At 43.3% G+C, this 13,562-nt stretch overlaps 1 protein-coding gene across 1 annotated transcript in view; it reads left to right on the forward strand.

The window, feature by feature from the left end:
- The first annotated feature begins 5,126 nt into the window (after positions 1–5,126).
- Positions 5,127–13,562, forward strand: part of ITGA8 (integrin subunit alpha 8) — a 185,470-nt gene continuing 177,034 nt past the window's right edge. Inside the window, exons 1-2 of the mRNA XM_032880917.1 lie at positions 5,127–5,516; positions 6,207–6,340. Coding sequence (XP_032736808.1) covers positions 5,311–5,516; positions 6,207–6,340 — 340 coding nt within the window. The 5' untranslated portion in view covers positions 5,127–5,310. The remainder of the gene's footprint in view (positions 5,517–6,206; positions 6,341–13,562) is intronic.

The following is a 13,562-nucleotide window of genomic DNA, read 5'->3' on the forward strand; positions in this document are numbered from 1 at the left end:
ACAAAGACAGTGATGAATGTGGGAGAGATCCACTCAATACTGGGAAACTTTTTAATGAAAAAAAAAAATCTAAGTGGTTGTGAGATCAAATCATTTTTCATGAGAAAATTCCATAGGATCACAGACACTAGAGGGCAGTCCTAGGCACCCTTGTGTTGTCTTCCAGAGGCTGAGTAAACACAGCAACCTAGCCTGGGTCATAAAATCTTGAAATAAAAATAAACTTAAACACACTCGTATCAACAGATCAGATGCTCCAGCCTTCCTCTCCTCCTGCCATTGGAGGGCTTCCTCCGTGACTTCCCACCTACGGCTGGAGAGTTCTTCGGTGCCTCAGCTGATGCTTTTCAGCCTCCAGAAGTGTGAGAAAGACATTTTTGTTTTTTATAAGCCACCTATTCTGTGGTATTTTGTTTTGGCAGCTCGGATGGACTAAGACACCTGGAACAGGCACAGGTGGGGAAGAATGCCTCATTCCCCATTTTAAGTGACCCTCTTTCCCAAAGCCTAGCATGCTACTGCCCTGAACCAAGTGAAGGTTTAACCTTACTGAAATTTAATGATAGTAATAAGAAGTCCCCTGAATATATCCCTATGGCCTTATTCAGCACTGGAGGCATAAGCTTACATTTGGCATTCTCTGGGGAACCTAACGGCTAAGATGTTGTGAGTCCACTCCCCACTCCCCCTCCTCCCCTCCAACCCCCAGCCCGGAAATTTGCTTCAGTCACTTTGGCCAATTATGTCATTCAGTCATTTGGCCAGTTATGTCAAAGGCCCACCTCACCAATCCAGCCAACACATGCAGGTTCCTCAGGATTCTGGAGCAAGCTGGCCCTAACTGAAATCTGTACATCACTCAAGATCCTGAGTATACGTTCAGGTCTCCCTGCAGATTTGCTTCTCAGGAAGGTTTACCCCCAAATGTCAAGGATTTGAAAGAGCATTATTTTCCTTAGTTACCTTCCCTTTGGAGGAAGACTTTATTTATTTGTATTTTTGTTTAAAGCAGAGCTGTATTTAAAGGGCTCATTCTAAAAAGAGAGCAAGTCAGAGTCTGTTTTTGACTAGTGGGAATTTTCCTGCAGCTAGACTAACTGCTGGCCACGCTTCAACACCCGCCAACACGCGGACCACGGCTGTAGCACTTGTAACTCAAAAACAGCTAGTAAGATCCTGAAGGGAAACCGCAAAAGAGAATTACAAACGAAATTATCAAAGAGGCAAAAATAATAATAATAATAATAATAATAATAATAATAATAATTTTTCTTTAGTGAGAGTCACCCTCCAGGTACCAGAATAGAAACTTTGCAGACATAAGCTTATGTTAGCAGAGATACTTGATGGATTTAAAAGTTTGCCTTAAGTTGAACTGACAGGCTTCTAGTAATCAGTTGTTTCTAATAATGCAGAAACACTGAACATAGTTGAGCAAAAGAAAATCCCAAGATGGGGCGCCTGGGTGGCTCAGGGCGTGATCTCAGGGTCCTGGGATCGAGCCCCGCATCGGGCTCTCTGCTCAGCGAGGAGCCTGCTTCCTCCTCTCTCTCTGCCTGCCTCTCTGCCTACTTGTGATCTCTGTCTGTCAAATAAATAAATAAAATCTTTAAAAAAAACCTGCCTTTCATTTTTTTTGGTGCATTCATTTTTAAAGCCATTGGAACCTCCAAGAACACACTGTTTTTTACATTGGCTAGTTTTGTAATGGTTTAATTAACATACTGAAGATGTGGTTGTATGAATGAAGTAATCATGTCGGGATTTTCCTACCTCTTGATTTGAAGGCAGGATCACATTATATCATATAAAGATATAGATTTAAACATAGTAGGAACAACACTTGGTTATTAAATAAGAAATGTATTTGGTCTTCTGTTAAAAAGTAGGCACTAATGGTTAAATGTTACAGCATCTCTATTTTTAAGTATTCAGTACATGGCTGCAACCCAGAGATCATTTTTTCCTGTAATACTTTTTACTTATTTATTTTTGGAGAGTTTGGGCCAAATCTGTTCCATCTTTGACCTTTGGGTTCTTTTCTTTTTAGGGAAACAACGATGTATACCTTTCCCAGTATTAAACATACACACAAACTCACATGCATGATAAACAATTCCCAGGCTTGCTTTTCTGACAAATAAATCAGTGTTAGTAGATCTTTAAAATGTCAAACTTCTCATTCAGCGTGAGACCTGTCACTGTCCATGTGTTTCTTTGACAGCACCCCAGGCCTTACTGATTGGCATGGTTCCCATGTGTCAGAAGAGTGAAATGTACAAGACACCTATTCTGACCTATCCCATCCCTGTAATTATTGCAGTTTTTTTTTTTTTTTTTCTTTTCTTTTTCCGCCTGGCTTCTTCGGAGATTTACTACTCTCTCAGGCTTCTGGCCTCCCAGGGAGGTCAAAGAGCTTCAAGTTAGTTTGCTTTCCCTCCACTCTTTCAATACCAGGATACCACCAAACCTCGTTTCAAGATCTCTTGGAGAATGCCACCTCTCAATCACTGCTCACAGGGATGCCCAAAGGGTCAGCCCAGCATAGCTTACTAATTCTAGAAAGGTGACTTCTCATTATTATCATAACTTTTAAAAATGTTCTTACAGACCTCATAGCATGAGGAACTGGTTTTGATATCTGACAGTCCTGGGTTCATATTATACCATTTCTTTGCTCTATAAATATGGATATTATTGCATTTCTCCAAGCCTAAATGCACTCATCTGTGGGGTGGAAAGGATGCCATTAAGAATATAAGCTTACTGTATAAGTTAAGAACAAGTATGTATTAGAAAAGAAGAACAGTACATGTACCCAATTGTGTGGCAGTAAGTAGAATTCTACTCTATTGACTCTATTTTGAATTAAAGGATAAAGAATACACTGGAAATATTGCAAGGGAGTACAAAAGGGGATACCCTGGTGATGTGTTGCTCTATACAAGTCAAAGCATTTTATACCATTTAGCGACTTCCACCCAGTAAGTTGGTATGGGGGCCAGGCACATGTCTAAGACAGTATTACTACTTTCTACCTATTTAGGCATTCTTCTTCTACCTAAGACTGCCCTGCAGTATGACGAATTTCCAAATTTCAATATGCCAGTGTCACCAAGCTGCGGAGTTGAGCTTATCCCTTAGTCTCAATGTCAGCAACAGCTCTGAATGTGCCCATATGTATGTTTCGTATGAATTACTCATTGAAATTTACTACAGGGAACATCACTGTTATTAACTTTGTAACCTAACCAGAGTCCCAGACTCCATGTCCAACACAACACAAATGGACTTTTGGACTGAGGGAAAAAAAAAAAAGTTTTTTCTACCATCTACTCTTAAGTCCTTATCTGGGAAAGGACTATCCAGTTAGGAAATGATCCAGACAAGATGATTTGCCAGGTAATCCAATAGCTTATTGATTTCCTACTATTTTTCCAGGGATCAGCAAAGATAAAGACATAAAATTCAAATCAATCTACCAAGTGAGGTCTGATGTGAGAGACATGAGAAAGTCCAGCTTTTCAGTGGGCTTAGAGTTTTCCTGTGGACAGACTCCCAAATCTGCCCCACCAGACTGACCACTGCCAGAAATTTATGCTTCCAGAGCCTCTGGGGCTGCCAGACTCAACTTAGACTCAACAAGGCCAGCATCTGACTCACAGCAGGCCTCCCAACCTCTCCTTGCCCATGGCTACTGTTGGTATTCTTCTATTCTAACTGGATACCTTCACACTCACCTTCGACGCCCAGTCACTTTCATACCGCCATTAATCCCCTGACCTTCTCCCTTCTCATTGATGTGGTGGCTTTCGCTCTCCTACCTTCTGTGAATCAGGTCGAGGTCCTCCTCAGCCAGGGCATCTGGGGGATAGCTTCTTGGCTTTCCCTTGCTTCTAACAACCGCTCCCTGCACCTCCCCCCACCCACCTCCTTGCCAGCAAATGTTTTCAATCCCCGTGGGTGCCTCATGCCTCTGTTCTAGAACTGGCTCTCTCAGCCTCAATAAATGTTCTTGTTACTAAGATCCTCTGTCTGGGGAGATCCATCCCTATTTCCTGCCACTCCCTGACCCACTCTTTTATTTTAGCCCTTATACAACCCTTGCCTCTCAGCCTGGTGTCAGTGATACTTCCCCTCAATGTTTCCGCCCATAATGCCTAAGTCCAAGCCTCGTATTCCAATTCCAGCCCAAGTCTACATCTGCCACCAACTCGCCTTAAAATACTTCGGAAATTGCTTACCTTTCCTGTTTCTACACTCCTTTGCTATTTAGCTCCAACCCCCGCCCCCACCCCAAGGCTAACCCTTACTTAATTGCTTGTTCACTCATCAGCCCTGTTTCCCAGTAAAAGCATGGCATGTGAGGATTCTATATCCTTTTTCTTCGTCCTACTCATTCTTCAGTCCCTCCCCCAAGCAGAGGACCCAGAAAGAGGTCATTAGTACCCATGAAATGGAACTGACGTTTGGACTTCTGTAAGGGAGTTGAGGGTAAATCTTTAATTCGAACATTTCTAACTTCGTTTCTCTTCATCACAATTACACGGAGGCATGGAAGATTTGGGACCAAGGAATTCACATGCCCTCCTCCCGCTCCCCGGCCCCCGGAGCCTTTGAGAAAGACCTACAGAAAGGTTTTGTTTACCAGTTACCCCTGCTGGGGGGGCGGGTGGGGGTGGAAGAGAGCATTGTTGGATTTAAGAGCTCAGCCACAGACGAAGGCGCGCGCGGACCCTAAGGGGTCATCAGGCTGCAGAGGTGATGCTAGGAGCCCGGCTTTTTCTTGCCTCGTGGTGGGGTGCGCTTTCGCATTCTTCCGTTTACGAGAAACTAGAGCAGATTCTCATCCCATGCGGGGGACACAGCTCCCAAAAACAATGGCCTGAAGTGGGATGTGCGGGATTCAGATCGTCGATGAGGTGCGACTGCAATGGATAGTCAGGCTGCCCAAGCAGGCTCCTGGCGCCGGCCTCCAGCAGGGGCTCGGGCGGCGGGGAGTCTCCGGGGCTCCCGCCCGCAGCCCGCGGATTCGCCGCTAGGAGGCGCCGTGAGCGCGCCGGGCCCCCTCCCGCTGCCAGAGGAGGGCTGGCATCCCCTCCGCCAGCCCCTGCGCGGGCCGCGGAGCAGGCAAGGAGCAGACCGCAGCGGACGCGCGGCGGAGCGCCGGGGGCTGTCACCGCGGACGTGCCGCGCGCCCCGACCCAGGACGCGGGCATCTGGGGACCGCCACCCGCCGCCCCCGCGAAGGAGCCGGGCCGGCGTCTTGGGCTCCCGCTCCCCGTTGAGCACCCGCCGGGGCGGAGGGCGATGTCTGCCGGGGCCCGCCGCGGTCCCCGGGGCAGCCTGGCGCCTCCGCTCGCGCCCCTCTGGTGCTTCTCCGCCGCGCTGGGCGTGCTGTGGACTCCCGCCTCGCAGGCGTTCAACTTGGACGTGGACAAGCTCACGGTGTACAGCGGCCCCGAGGGCAGCTACTTCGGCTACGCGGTGGACTTCCATATACCTGCCGCTCGCACGTAAGTCGCCCAGCGCAGGCAGGTCGCGCGCGGGGACGAATCCGGACACAAGTTGGGTCCCTGCCTGTCTGCCGGGGGACGCGCGCCCATCCCCGCAGCCCGGTGGAAGGAGATTCCTGAGATTCCATCCCGCTGCGCACTTGGGGTCCCGTCAGGCTCCCGCGCCTCTTGTCCCCCTTCCATGCTAGATGTGCCTTGTGAACTTTTAAGTAGAGACATGCCACTTGCATAGAAAACGCAAGCCCTGGGGAGCTCCCAGGACTCGAGCAAAGACTCGAGCATCATACAAAGGGGAAAACGGGACCGGGACCGAACAAACTCATGCCAGTTAAAACAACGACCACAACACGGTCTGTTTTTGCATAGCCTGTAACAATTAAGTGTCTGGGCGCAAGTGCTGTCTGCTACAAGCAGCTGGGCTCTGTCCTTTGCTATTTTTTCCCCCTCTTCTCTTATCTCACTGTATACATAGCTCCACCTAGAGAAGAATTAGGACTCTCTGCACCCTCTTCAAACCAGGTTTCAGACGCCCGTAGGTTTGCAACAGGAAATCAAGTTTGACAGTCGGTCTCCATCATAAATATGTTTCTGCCCCCGACCCCCACCCTAGTCTCAGGGAGCACGCCCGCTACTGCATCGCGTCCCGCTTTTATGATTCCCAAGGAGTGATTTTCTCTAACCCTTTCGCAGAGCGAGTGTCTTGGTGGGGGCGCCCAAAGCCAACACCAGCCAGCCCGACATCGTGGAAGGGGGAGCCGTCTATTACTGTCCTTGGCCCGCCGACGGGTCTGCGCAGTGCAGGCAGATACCGTTTGACACCACCAGTAAGTGATATTTGTCATTCTCAACGGTGTGTCCTGGTTTCAAAGAACCAGAGCCATCCTGGACTTAACTCCCCACTTTGGTTGTACTCATTTGGCCTGTCTGATGAGTCTTGTGTTGTGGGCTGTTCAGGTCCCTAGAGAAATCAGCTTAGTGAGTGAAGGAAGGAAAATGTCCGGTGAACCCCAGAGAGTGAACCTTGGTGCTTTGACCTTGAATATTGGGATGTGTCCTAGTAACTTCTGTTTCCTTACTGTCCCAAGATGAGCATTTTCAGTGGATGCTTTGAAGAAATACATATGTTCTACCTTAACCGTGATTATGGAGAGAGTTTGGTTGCTTCCCAAGGACAAATCCAGGAAAAGACAGATCCTTAGCATTTCCAGTGCCCAAATTCTGGAGGCAAGACTCAGCTGCTATAGACCCAGACATCAGTCCATGTTGCTGTTTAATTCTTTACAGAAAGAAAGAATTTTCTTTCAAAATATTGGATATTGGATGCAAACTAGTACAGGCAGAGTGTGGATGGATTACATCCATTTCCAAAATCCCTAGACAGATGTTTCTTATTTAATTAAAGGGAAAATACATTTTAACCAATTCAGGCTGGTTAGGTTTCCTCTGGTGTTTTCTCTTTGGGTCCTGAGAAAATAATTTTACCGTAATGCTTTCAAAAACATTAACACTGAATGTTTTAATTTGTACCTCTAAAACTTTATGAATTCCAAAGGTATACATTATCAGAAACCAAATATCTCTTTTCATAAAAATGTGAACTCAAATAATGTTCTTTGATGATCATTTAAAATACCTTTTGTACTACACAAGTATTTTTATGACATCATTCTTCATCATTGTTACATTAGTGTGCATTTAGAATGTATGTAGAAAATCCATTTTCACAGCATTTTGATGAAATTGGATGGATGGTATTTACCTGTTACTTTATCCAATTTGCAACTTTCTATTTTAAAAAATTAAATAATTTTGATTCTATCAATACGGAAGCCATTTCAAAGAAAAAAAAATCCTATGCAAGGCTTACCTTGAATTATGCCCAAATTAAGAAAATACTTCATAAAAACATTCTCAAATTATGTTTTTCACATGTATCTATATATAGTCACAATAACTCATTTCCCATTTTATTAAGTAACTCAGTTACTCTGTCCCAATTTTTATATGCTTTTACTTTTAAATGTATTAGAAATTAGAAAACTTAAGCCACTTGATGTTAATTTGTAAAAGATATCTTTTAACTCGTTGTTTAATTGGGATTTTAAATGCTTCTGATTACTGACCTACCTCTAGTTTGAGAATAAATTTTCTAAATCAGGATTAAGCTTAAAATTAATGGCTTTTAAAATAATCCATATCAAAACCATTTGTATTTTCAAAAGTCTCTAAAACCCAAGCCTGGATAAATAAAGACATAAGTCAATTCAAATTAAATTATTTGAATTTAAGTTAAGGGAAGTAAGTATTTATATTTTAAGATGTGTTATTGTATTTCTACCAAGAAGCAATCTGTATCATGGACATGAGTTTTATAACCTGCTAGAACATTCCTATAACATACCAAATCAGAATCTGGTTATTATATTTTTCCTTTGATAAAAGAAGAACCGATGTCTGCCCAGATAGGTCACATCTAAATACCTTTCTAAGTACTAATCCCAGTAGATGTCATGGTTCAACAGATGAAAACCAGAGAATACAGACATCAATATGAATTTTTAAAAACTGAACACTCCCGCCAAAAAATGTCCAATGTTAAATTGCAATAGGTAGATTTTCCAAAAGTTCCTTCTAGAGCAACTTTTTGGGGATCTAAATTCACTTTCCCATGGAGAAATAATGCTGCAAGATTTTGCTTTGGTTTCCAGAACAGCCCACAGGAATGCAGTTAACCCTTATTGTAGCTGAATTATATTTGTAGTGAAACAGTAGGGGACAAACCTACACAGTTTTAACAATTAAATAAATAGAAAAATAATAAGAATATCGAGAAAAGGTCAGTGTTACTTAGAGAAAGAACCAGGGGTGAATGGCATCCCTTCTGTGCAAGTTCTGAGGAAGACATCTGGGTATCTGTAAGTGTTCTAGAGATTAATGCTGCTGGTTCTACACTCTATCTTATTTGGCTTCTAAATGAATGGAGGTGTTTGTTTGTTTGTTTGTTTGTTTGTTGTTTTTATGGTAGACAGATGCCCTCATCCTACTTATGCTTAGCAACCATTAGTGATTTGAGGATTCATAAGTGGAACAAAATAAGGGCTTGAAGAAACGGGGAGGGAGATAGATGTTTCTGAAATAATTGAGCAAAAATGAAGATAAAAAAGAAGCAAGGCAGAGGAAGTCACACGTTTGTGAGACATGAATGGTCCCGGGTGGAATGAACAAAGCAGTGAGCTAGCTGTGTGAATGCTTGGGGGAGTCCCACTGAGGAGAATCTTTGAGGAAAGAAAGTTTCCTCTGTTAGCCATCAGGGGGTACTGTGGGCCCAGGAACCTTGGTTGCTGTTGGGAATGGCCTGGGAATGGAGGGCAAAAGGAATCTGAGGACCTCGGGGCTCCATGTTGGCTACTGAGTGGGAGCTAGCTCTCAGCACATCATTTCTACCTATTTCTTTATCCAGGCGCTCCAGACAATGGAACTGCCAGGGGCAGCCATTTGCTGTGAAGCTGGGGGAGAGAGGAGGGGCAGTGGGAGTCAGAATAGCTCTTTGCAGTTCAAGTCCCTGTTCTTTGGGCACAGGGTGATCTTGGAACCAAAGATGAAAGGCAGAAACACAGGTGCTGCTGACTCGGGGTCTGGCAGTCAATGTCACCACACGCTTGACATTTACTGATCACCTACTATGTAACAGCCTCTTATACACCTTATTTCTAATCCATAAAACTCATTTTATGAATAAGGAAACTGACATCAAAGGTGTTCAAAAAAAGTTGTCCCCAAGACCGCAGTAAGCCCTAGATGCCGGGTTGCAAAAAAGGTCTGCCTGCGACAGAGCCTGCCTCTTTGCTCTGCCTTCCTTCCAGGAGTGGGAGAGGACGGGTCCTAATAGGGCCCAAATTCAGGGTCAGAGTCTATGGAGGTGACGCACTGCTTGCCCTGCCTTCCCACCTCCTTCCCCTCAGCCCCCAATTACCTTCACAAAGTCCAATTAAAATGATCATCCAGCGAAGATCTAGAAGGGAAAAGCAGTTGGGGTTGAGGGTTGTGGAGGTCTTAGAAGGAGGCTTTGTCTTGATGGGAAGGATGGGTTGTCTATGTCCCTGGTTTGTCGCAGCTTCTCACAGCATGCGGTGGCCTCTCAGTGTCCCCGGTCAACAGCCTCCTGTCTTAATCTCTGCCACTTGGCAGCCGTGTATGGTTTTCCCAAAAGAGGAAGAAAATTTCTCTGCTCGACAAAGTGTAGTGGCTTTGAGTGCTAACACCCACATCTGATGTTCACATGAGAGAGCACGCTGACTCAAGCACAAATATGTATTACATTTCAAATATTCCTCTAAAAATATAGTTGTAACTTCCCCATCTTTTCTCTGTCTGGCTTTCCTATTACATGTGAATTCAAGTAAATTTGACCTTTTAATGACTCTGTTTCAACTTGTTCAGGCCCCTGGGACGTCTACAATTTAGTGTTCACGGTGGTAGCCTAACAAACTCTCTCAACCTAGGCATTGAAGGAGACTGGCCTATAATTTAGTCTGCGAATCTGGTTGTGATCTTGAACTTCAGTTGTAAGGTCAACTGCCTTTCTTTCTTTTTACAACTTCCATTTAGTTTGATTTTTTTCATTAAGTGATCATTTATTTTATTTTGACCTTATCATGTAAGCTGGATTTTAGAAATTACTTCTCAGTGTAAATGAAAAACCGGGAGGCCAGGAGTAGCCCAGCACTTCAAATGCATGAACACTATTAAAATCTGTGGTCCTTTCAAGTAGGGAGGAAGGAAACCTTAGGGAAGCATATGGCAGTGGGGGAGGTGCAAAGAGTAGATAATTTTCCTGGTCTGTACAAAATCAAGTGGCTGCAAAAAAAAAAAAAAACAACAAAAAAAAAACACTTCTCTCATCTCCCTTCTGTCTTTCTCTCTTACTTCACTAGAATAAAATTCCCCCTTCACCAAATTGATCTCTTTCACTTTTGCCTCGGGAACTGTCTAAACTGTGCCCCGTGTCTTAAACAATTTAAAACATCACATCTGCCACATTCATGCCTTTCCTTTCTAAATCTGCTCCAAGGTTCATTTCATCTTTTTCCTACATTTCCCAAACCCGTGCGTGGAGTAAATAAAACTGTGAGATTACAGCCCTCCTTGCTAAAGGAGGGATGAGACAGAATGAATAGAGCCTCATCTTTGGAATGATGAAGGGCAGATTGCAACAATAGTAGCAAAGGCATAGTGTGCAAATATCTGATTATTTTAAATACACAAATGAAACATTTTGAGGAGACAGATAATGGCATGTGCTAATTAATGACGATAATCATCATAACACTAAAAGTAATGGTGAGGCAAGACAGCTGGGAACCACTGGCAATTAGGGACCCACATTAAGAATGAACAGGAAGAGGTGGGCGGGGCCGTTGAGATTTGGAAGTCATCTGAGAAAAAGTACTAGAATTTGCCTGGCCTTAATTTAGCATCTCTGTGTTTAAAAAGACAACAATAAAACGAAATCCAAAAATGGAAGACAGTTTGGTTAGGATATTTCAAAGCTCTGAAATGGTAAGATTTTTCTTAGAGTTGTGTTTTAGCTTGGGGACCGGAAGCCTTTGTGTTGGGGGTCTGTTTTATTTTGTGTTAAGTGAGCCCACAATAAGAAGCAGCTTAAAGCATCTGGTGCCGTGACTGGTACAAGGGTTGCTTTTTTGATAATATTGGGTGTGCCCTTTTTCTCATGTGAGGGTTAGGAAACATATTGGTCGCATAAGTCTTGTTTTTTCCAACTTCCTCAGAAAGAAATCAGGTTTTGTTCAGGAACAAAGAGAAGAAAAAATGTAGGTCAGAGCTATCAAGTAAATGACAGAGGAAATAACACAAATGTGACAGAACTCATGGACAGCAGAAATCTAGGCTTTGGAAAGTTCAGCTGAAAGTGGAAAAAGGGGCGGGGAGGCAGCCCAGATAGAAGCTCTATGAAGAATTCATAATGCAAAATTAGTAGTATAAGGACTGCTAATCAGAAAATATATAGATACATATATATGCATTGCTGACCCCACTGAGTCACAGAAGGTGGATGGTTCGCTTATTCTGGGAGCAACTCATGGCAGCTACCATGCCTGACACTGCCCAGACAGATGCCATCAACGTCCCTAAGCTTCTCCCAAATGGCTTACACTTCCACACAACAGAATATAACTGAGTCCTGATACCAGAAGGGAGGAGGCAGTGGTCCCTATAGCGCAGAGTGGCCAAGGAAGCAATTAGAAAAAGGAAGTCCTTGAAACTCTAACTAGAAATGGGAAACAGACCTGCTCCACAGCAAGTTGAGTAGTATGAGCATTAGGCGCCTGTTGCCTAATCTGCAAAATTCTTTCAAGAAACTAGAGGTCTGTGTGATGGAAAAGGCTTCCAGGATCTTGATAAGAAGAGCCCATGCAGCATTCTGGGAGAAAGGTAGGAAATTGTAAAATTTTTCTGAAAGTGGAAAAAAGCACTTGGATGTAGAAGGTGACCGGTTTAGATGTGTGCGTTCGAACTTCACCTGTTGTGTCCAAAGAGCCCCGTATCTGTGCACGGTGTTGACGAAGAGTGAAGCCAACTCCCTCTAGTCAGCTTCTGACTCCATTTCTCATGTGTCTCGGTTGTCATTCCCTGATGTCTCCAGCTTGCCACACCGCTTATACAACTTACGTCTTCAGCAAGATATGTCGAAGTACTGGGTATCCCTCAAATGTGTGTTACATACACACACATGTCCCTGCTCTCCCTGGACCCACGTCCTCAACCATCCAGAACATCTTCTCTCCCAGCCATGATTTTCTGGTACTTCTGGCTTCTTTCTTCCTGCCATTCCCAATGGGAGATACATTTTAGATGTTAATTCTGAAGTTGTTGCCAATCCTTTTTTAGAAGAAAGGAGGCATAAACAGTAAAAAAGTGATGTTTCCAAATATCCTCAATGTGGGTAGTCAAGCAAATTATGGCCTAATCACTATGGGAAAATGGTTTTGTTTAATGTTAAGGGAAAACCATAGAATTCAAAACTTTATCTAGATCTGTTGAAGAGCAGAAGAAGGGATATGTGATGAGAGGCTCTCTTTGGGACTTGTGATTAAAATTGGATTTTTCTTCTTTTTTTTTTAAATGCATTTCTTAGCCTCATTTTCAAAACCATGATCAGGTATTTATTTATGATCAGGAAAAATAGTGGTAAAAATTAACACACAAACGTTTCTAAATGAAGTTATCGAGTTCACTGAAGAGTTGTGAAGATTTGGTATGGATTGTAGAGTAGTTAAAAAATTCAGTTTTTGTATGGCTACTATGTTTCCAAATATTGAAGACCAAGGTTTTTTCCAGTAACAATTACATGCGTAAAAATAAGAAGATGCAGAAGTATTGCCTGTGTTCATTTTTGATTGTCCCTGAATCAATAGGAATATAGACTTGATGGTCTGCCATGACAGTTTTTAGAGCCTTTTACAAGAAGGGGCTGCGCATGGGGGCAAACCACTGTACAGATCCTATCAATTCAAATGCTAATTTCATCTTGGAACACCCTCACAGACATCTCCAGAAATAACGTTCAGTCAAATATCTTGAGCCAGTCAGTTGACACATAAAATTAACCGTCACACACCGGTGTATCGCTTGCTCACATTGAATGTTTGATGAGTTGGTAAGGACTTGCTTATTCAAGTCACCCAAGGATGCAGGTCCATGGAGTTTCCTTACTGATGTGTGCTTTCAAGAGCACCTCAACTGTAAAGGCAGATAGAAAACTGTACATTGTCTGTGAAAGCTTCTGCCTAGATTTGACATATACAACTTCTCCTCGCATTTGGTAGGCCAAAGCAGGTCATGCCAACTTATTTCACACTTTTTTTTTAACCCACACCAAAGAAAATTGTATCTATAACCTTTAAAAGAATACTAGATAGGAAATGCAATAAAAGCAATTGTCTTTGGAAAAAATGTGATTAAAACTGGTTTTTCTTTTATCCCTATTGGACATATTTTGTAGGTCATATTTTGGGGACACTGAAA

The sequence above is a fragment of the Lontra canadensis genome, unplaced genomic scaffold (genome assembly GCF_010015895.1).
Source record: "Lontra canadensis isolate GAN:19392208 unplaced genomic scaffold, GSC_riverotter_1.0 scaffold72, whole genome shotgun sequence".
Classification (NCBI taxonomy): domain Eukaryota; kingdom Metazoa; phylum Chordata; class Mammalia; order Carnivora; family Mustelidae; genus Lontra; species Lontra canadensis.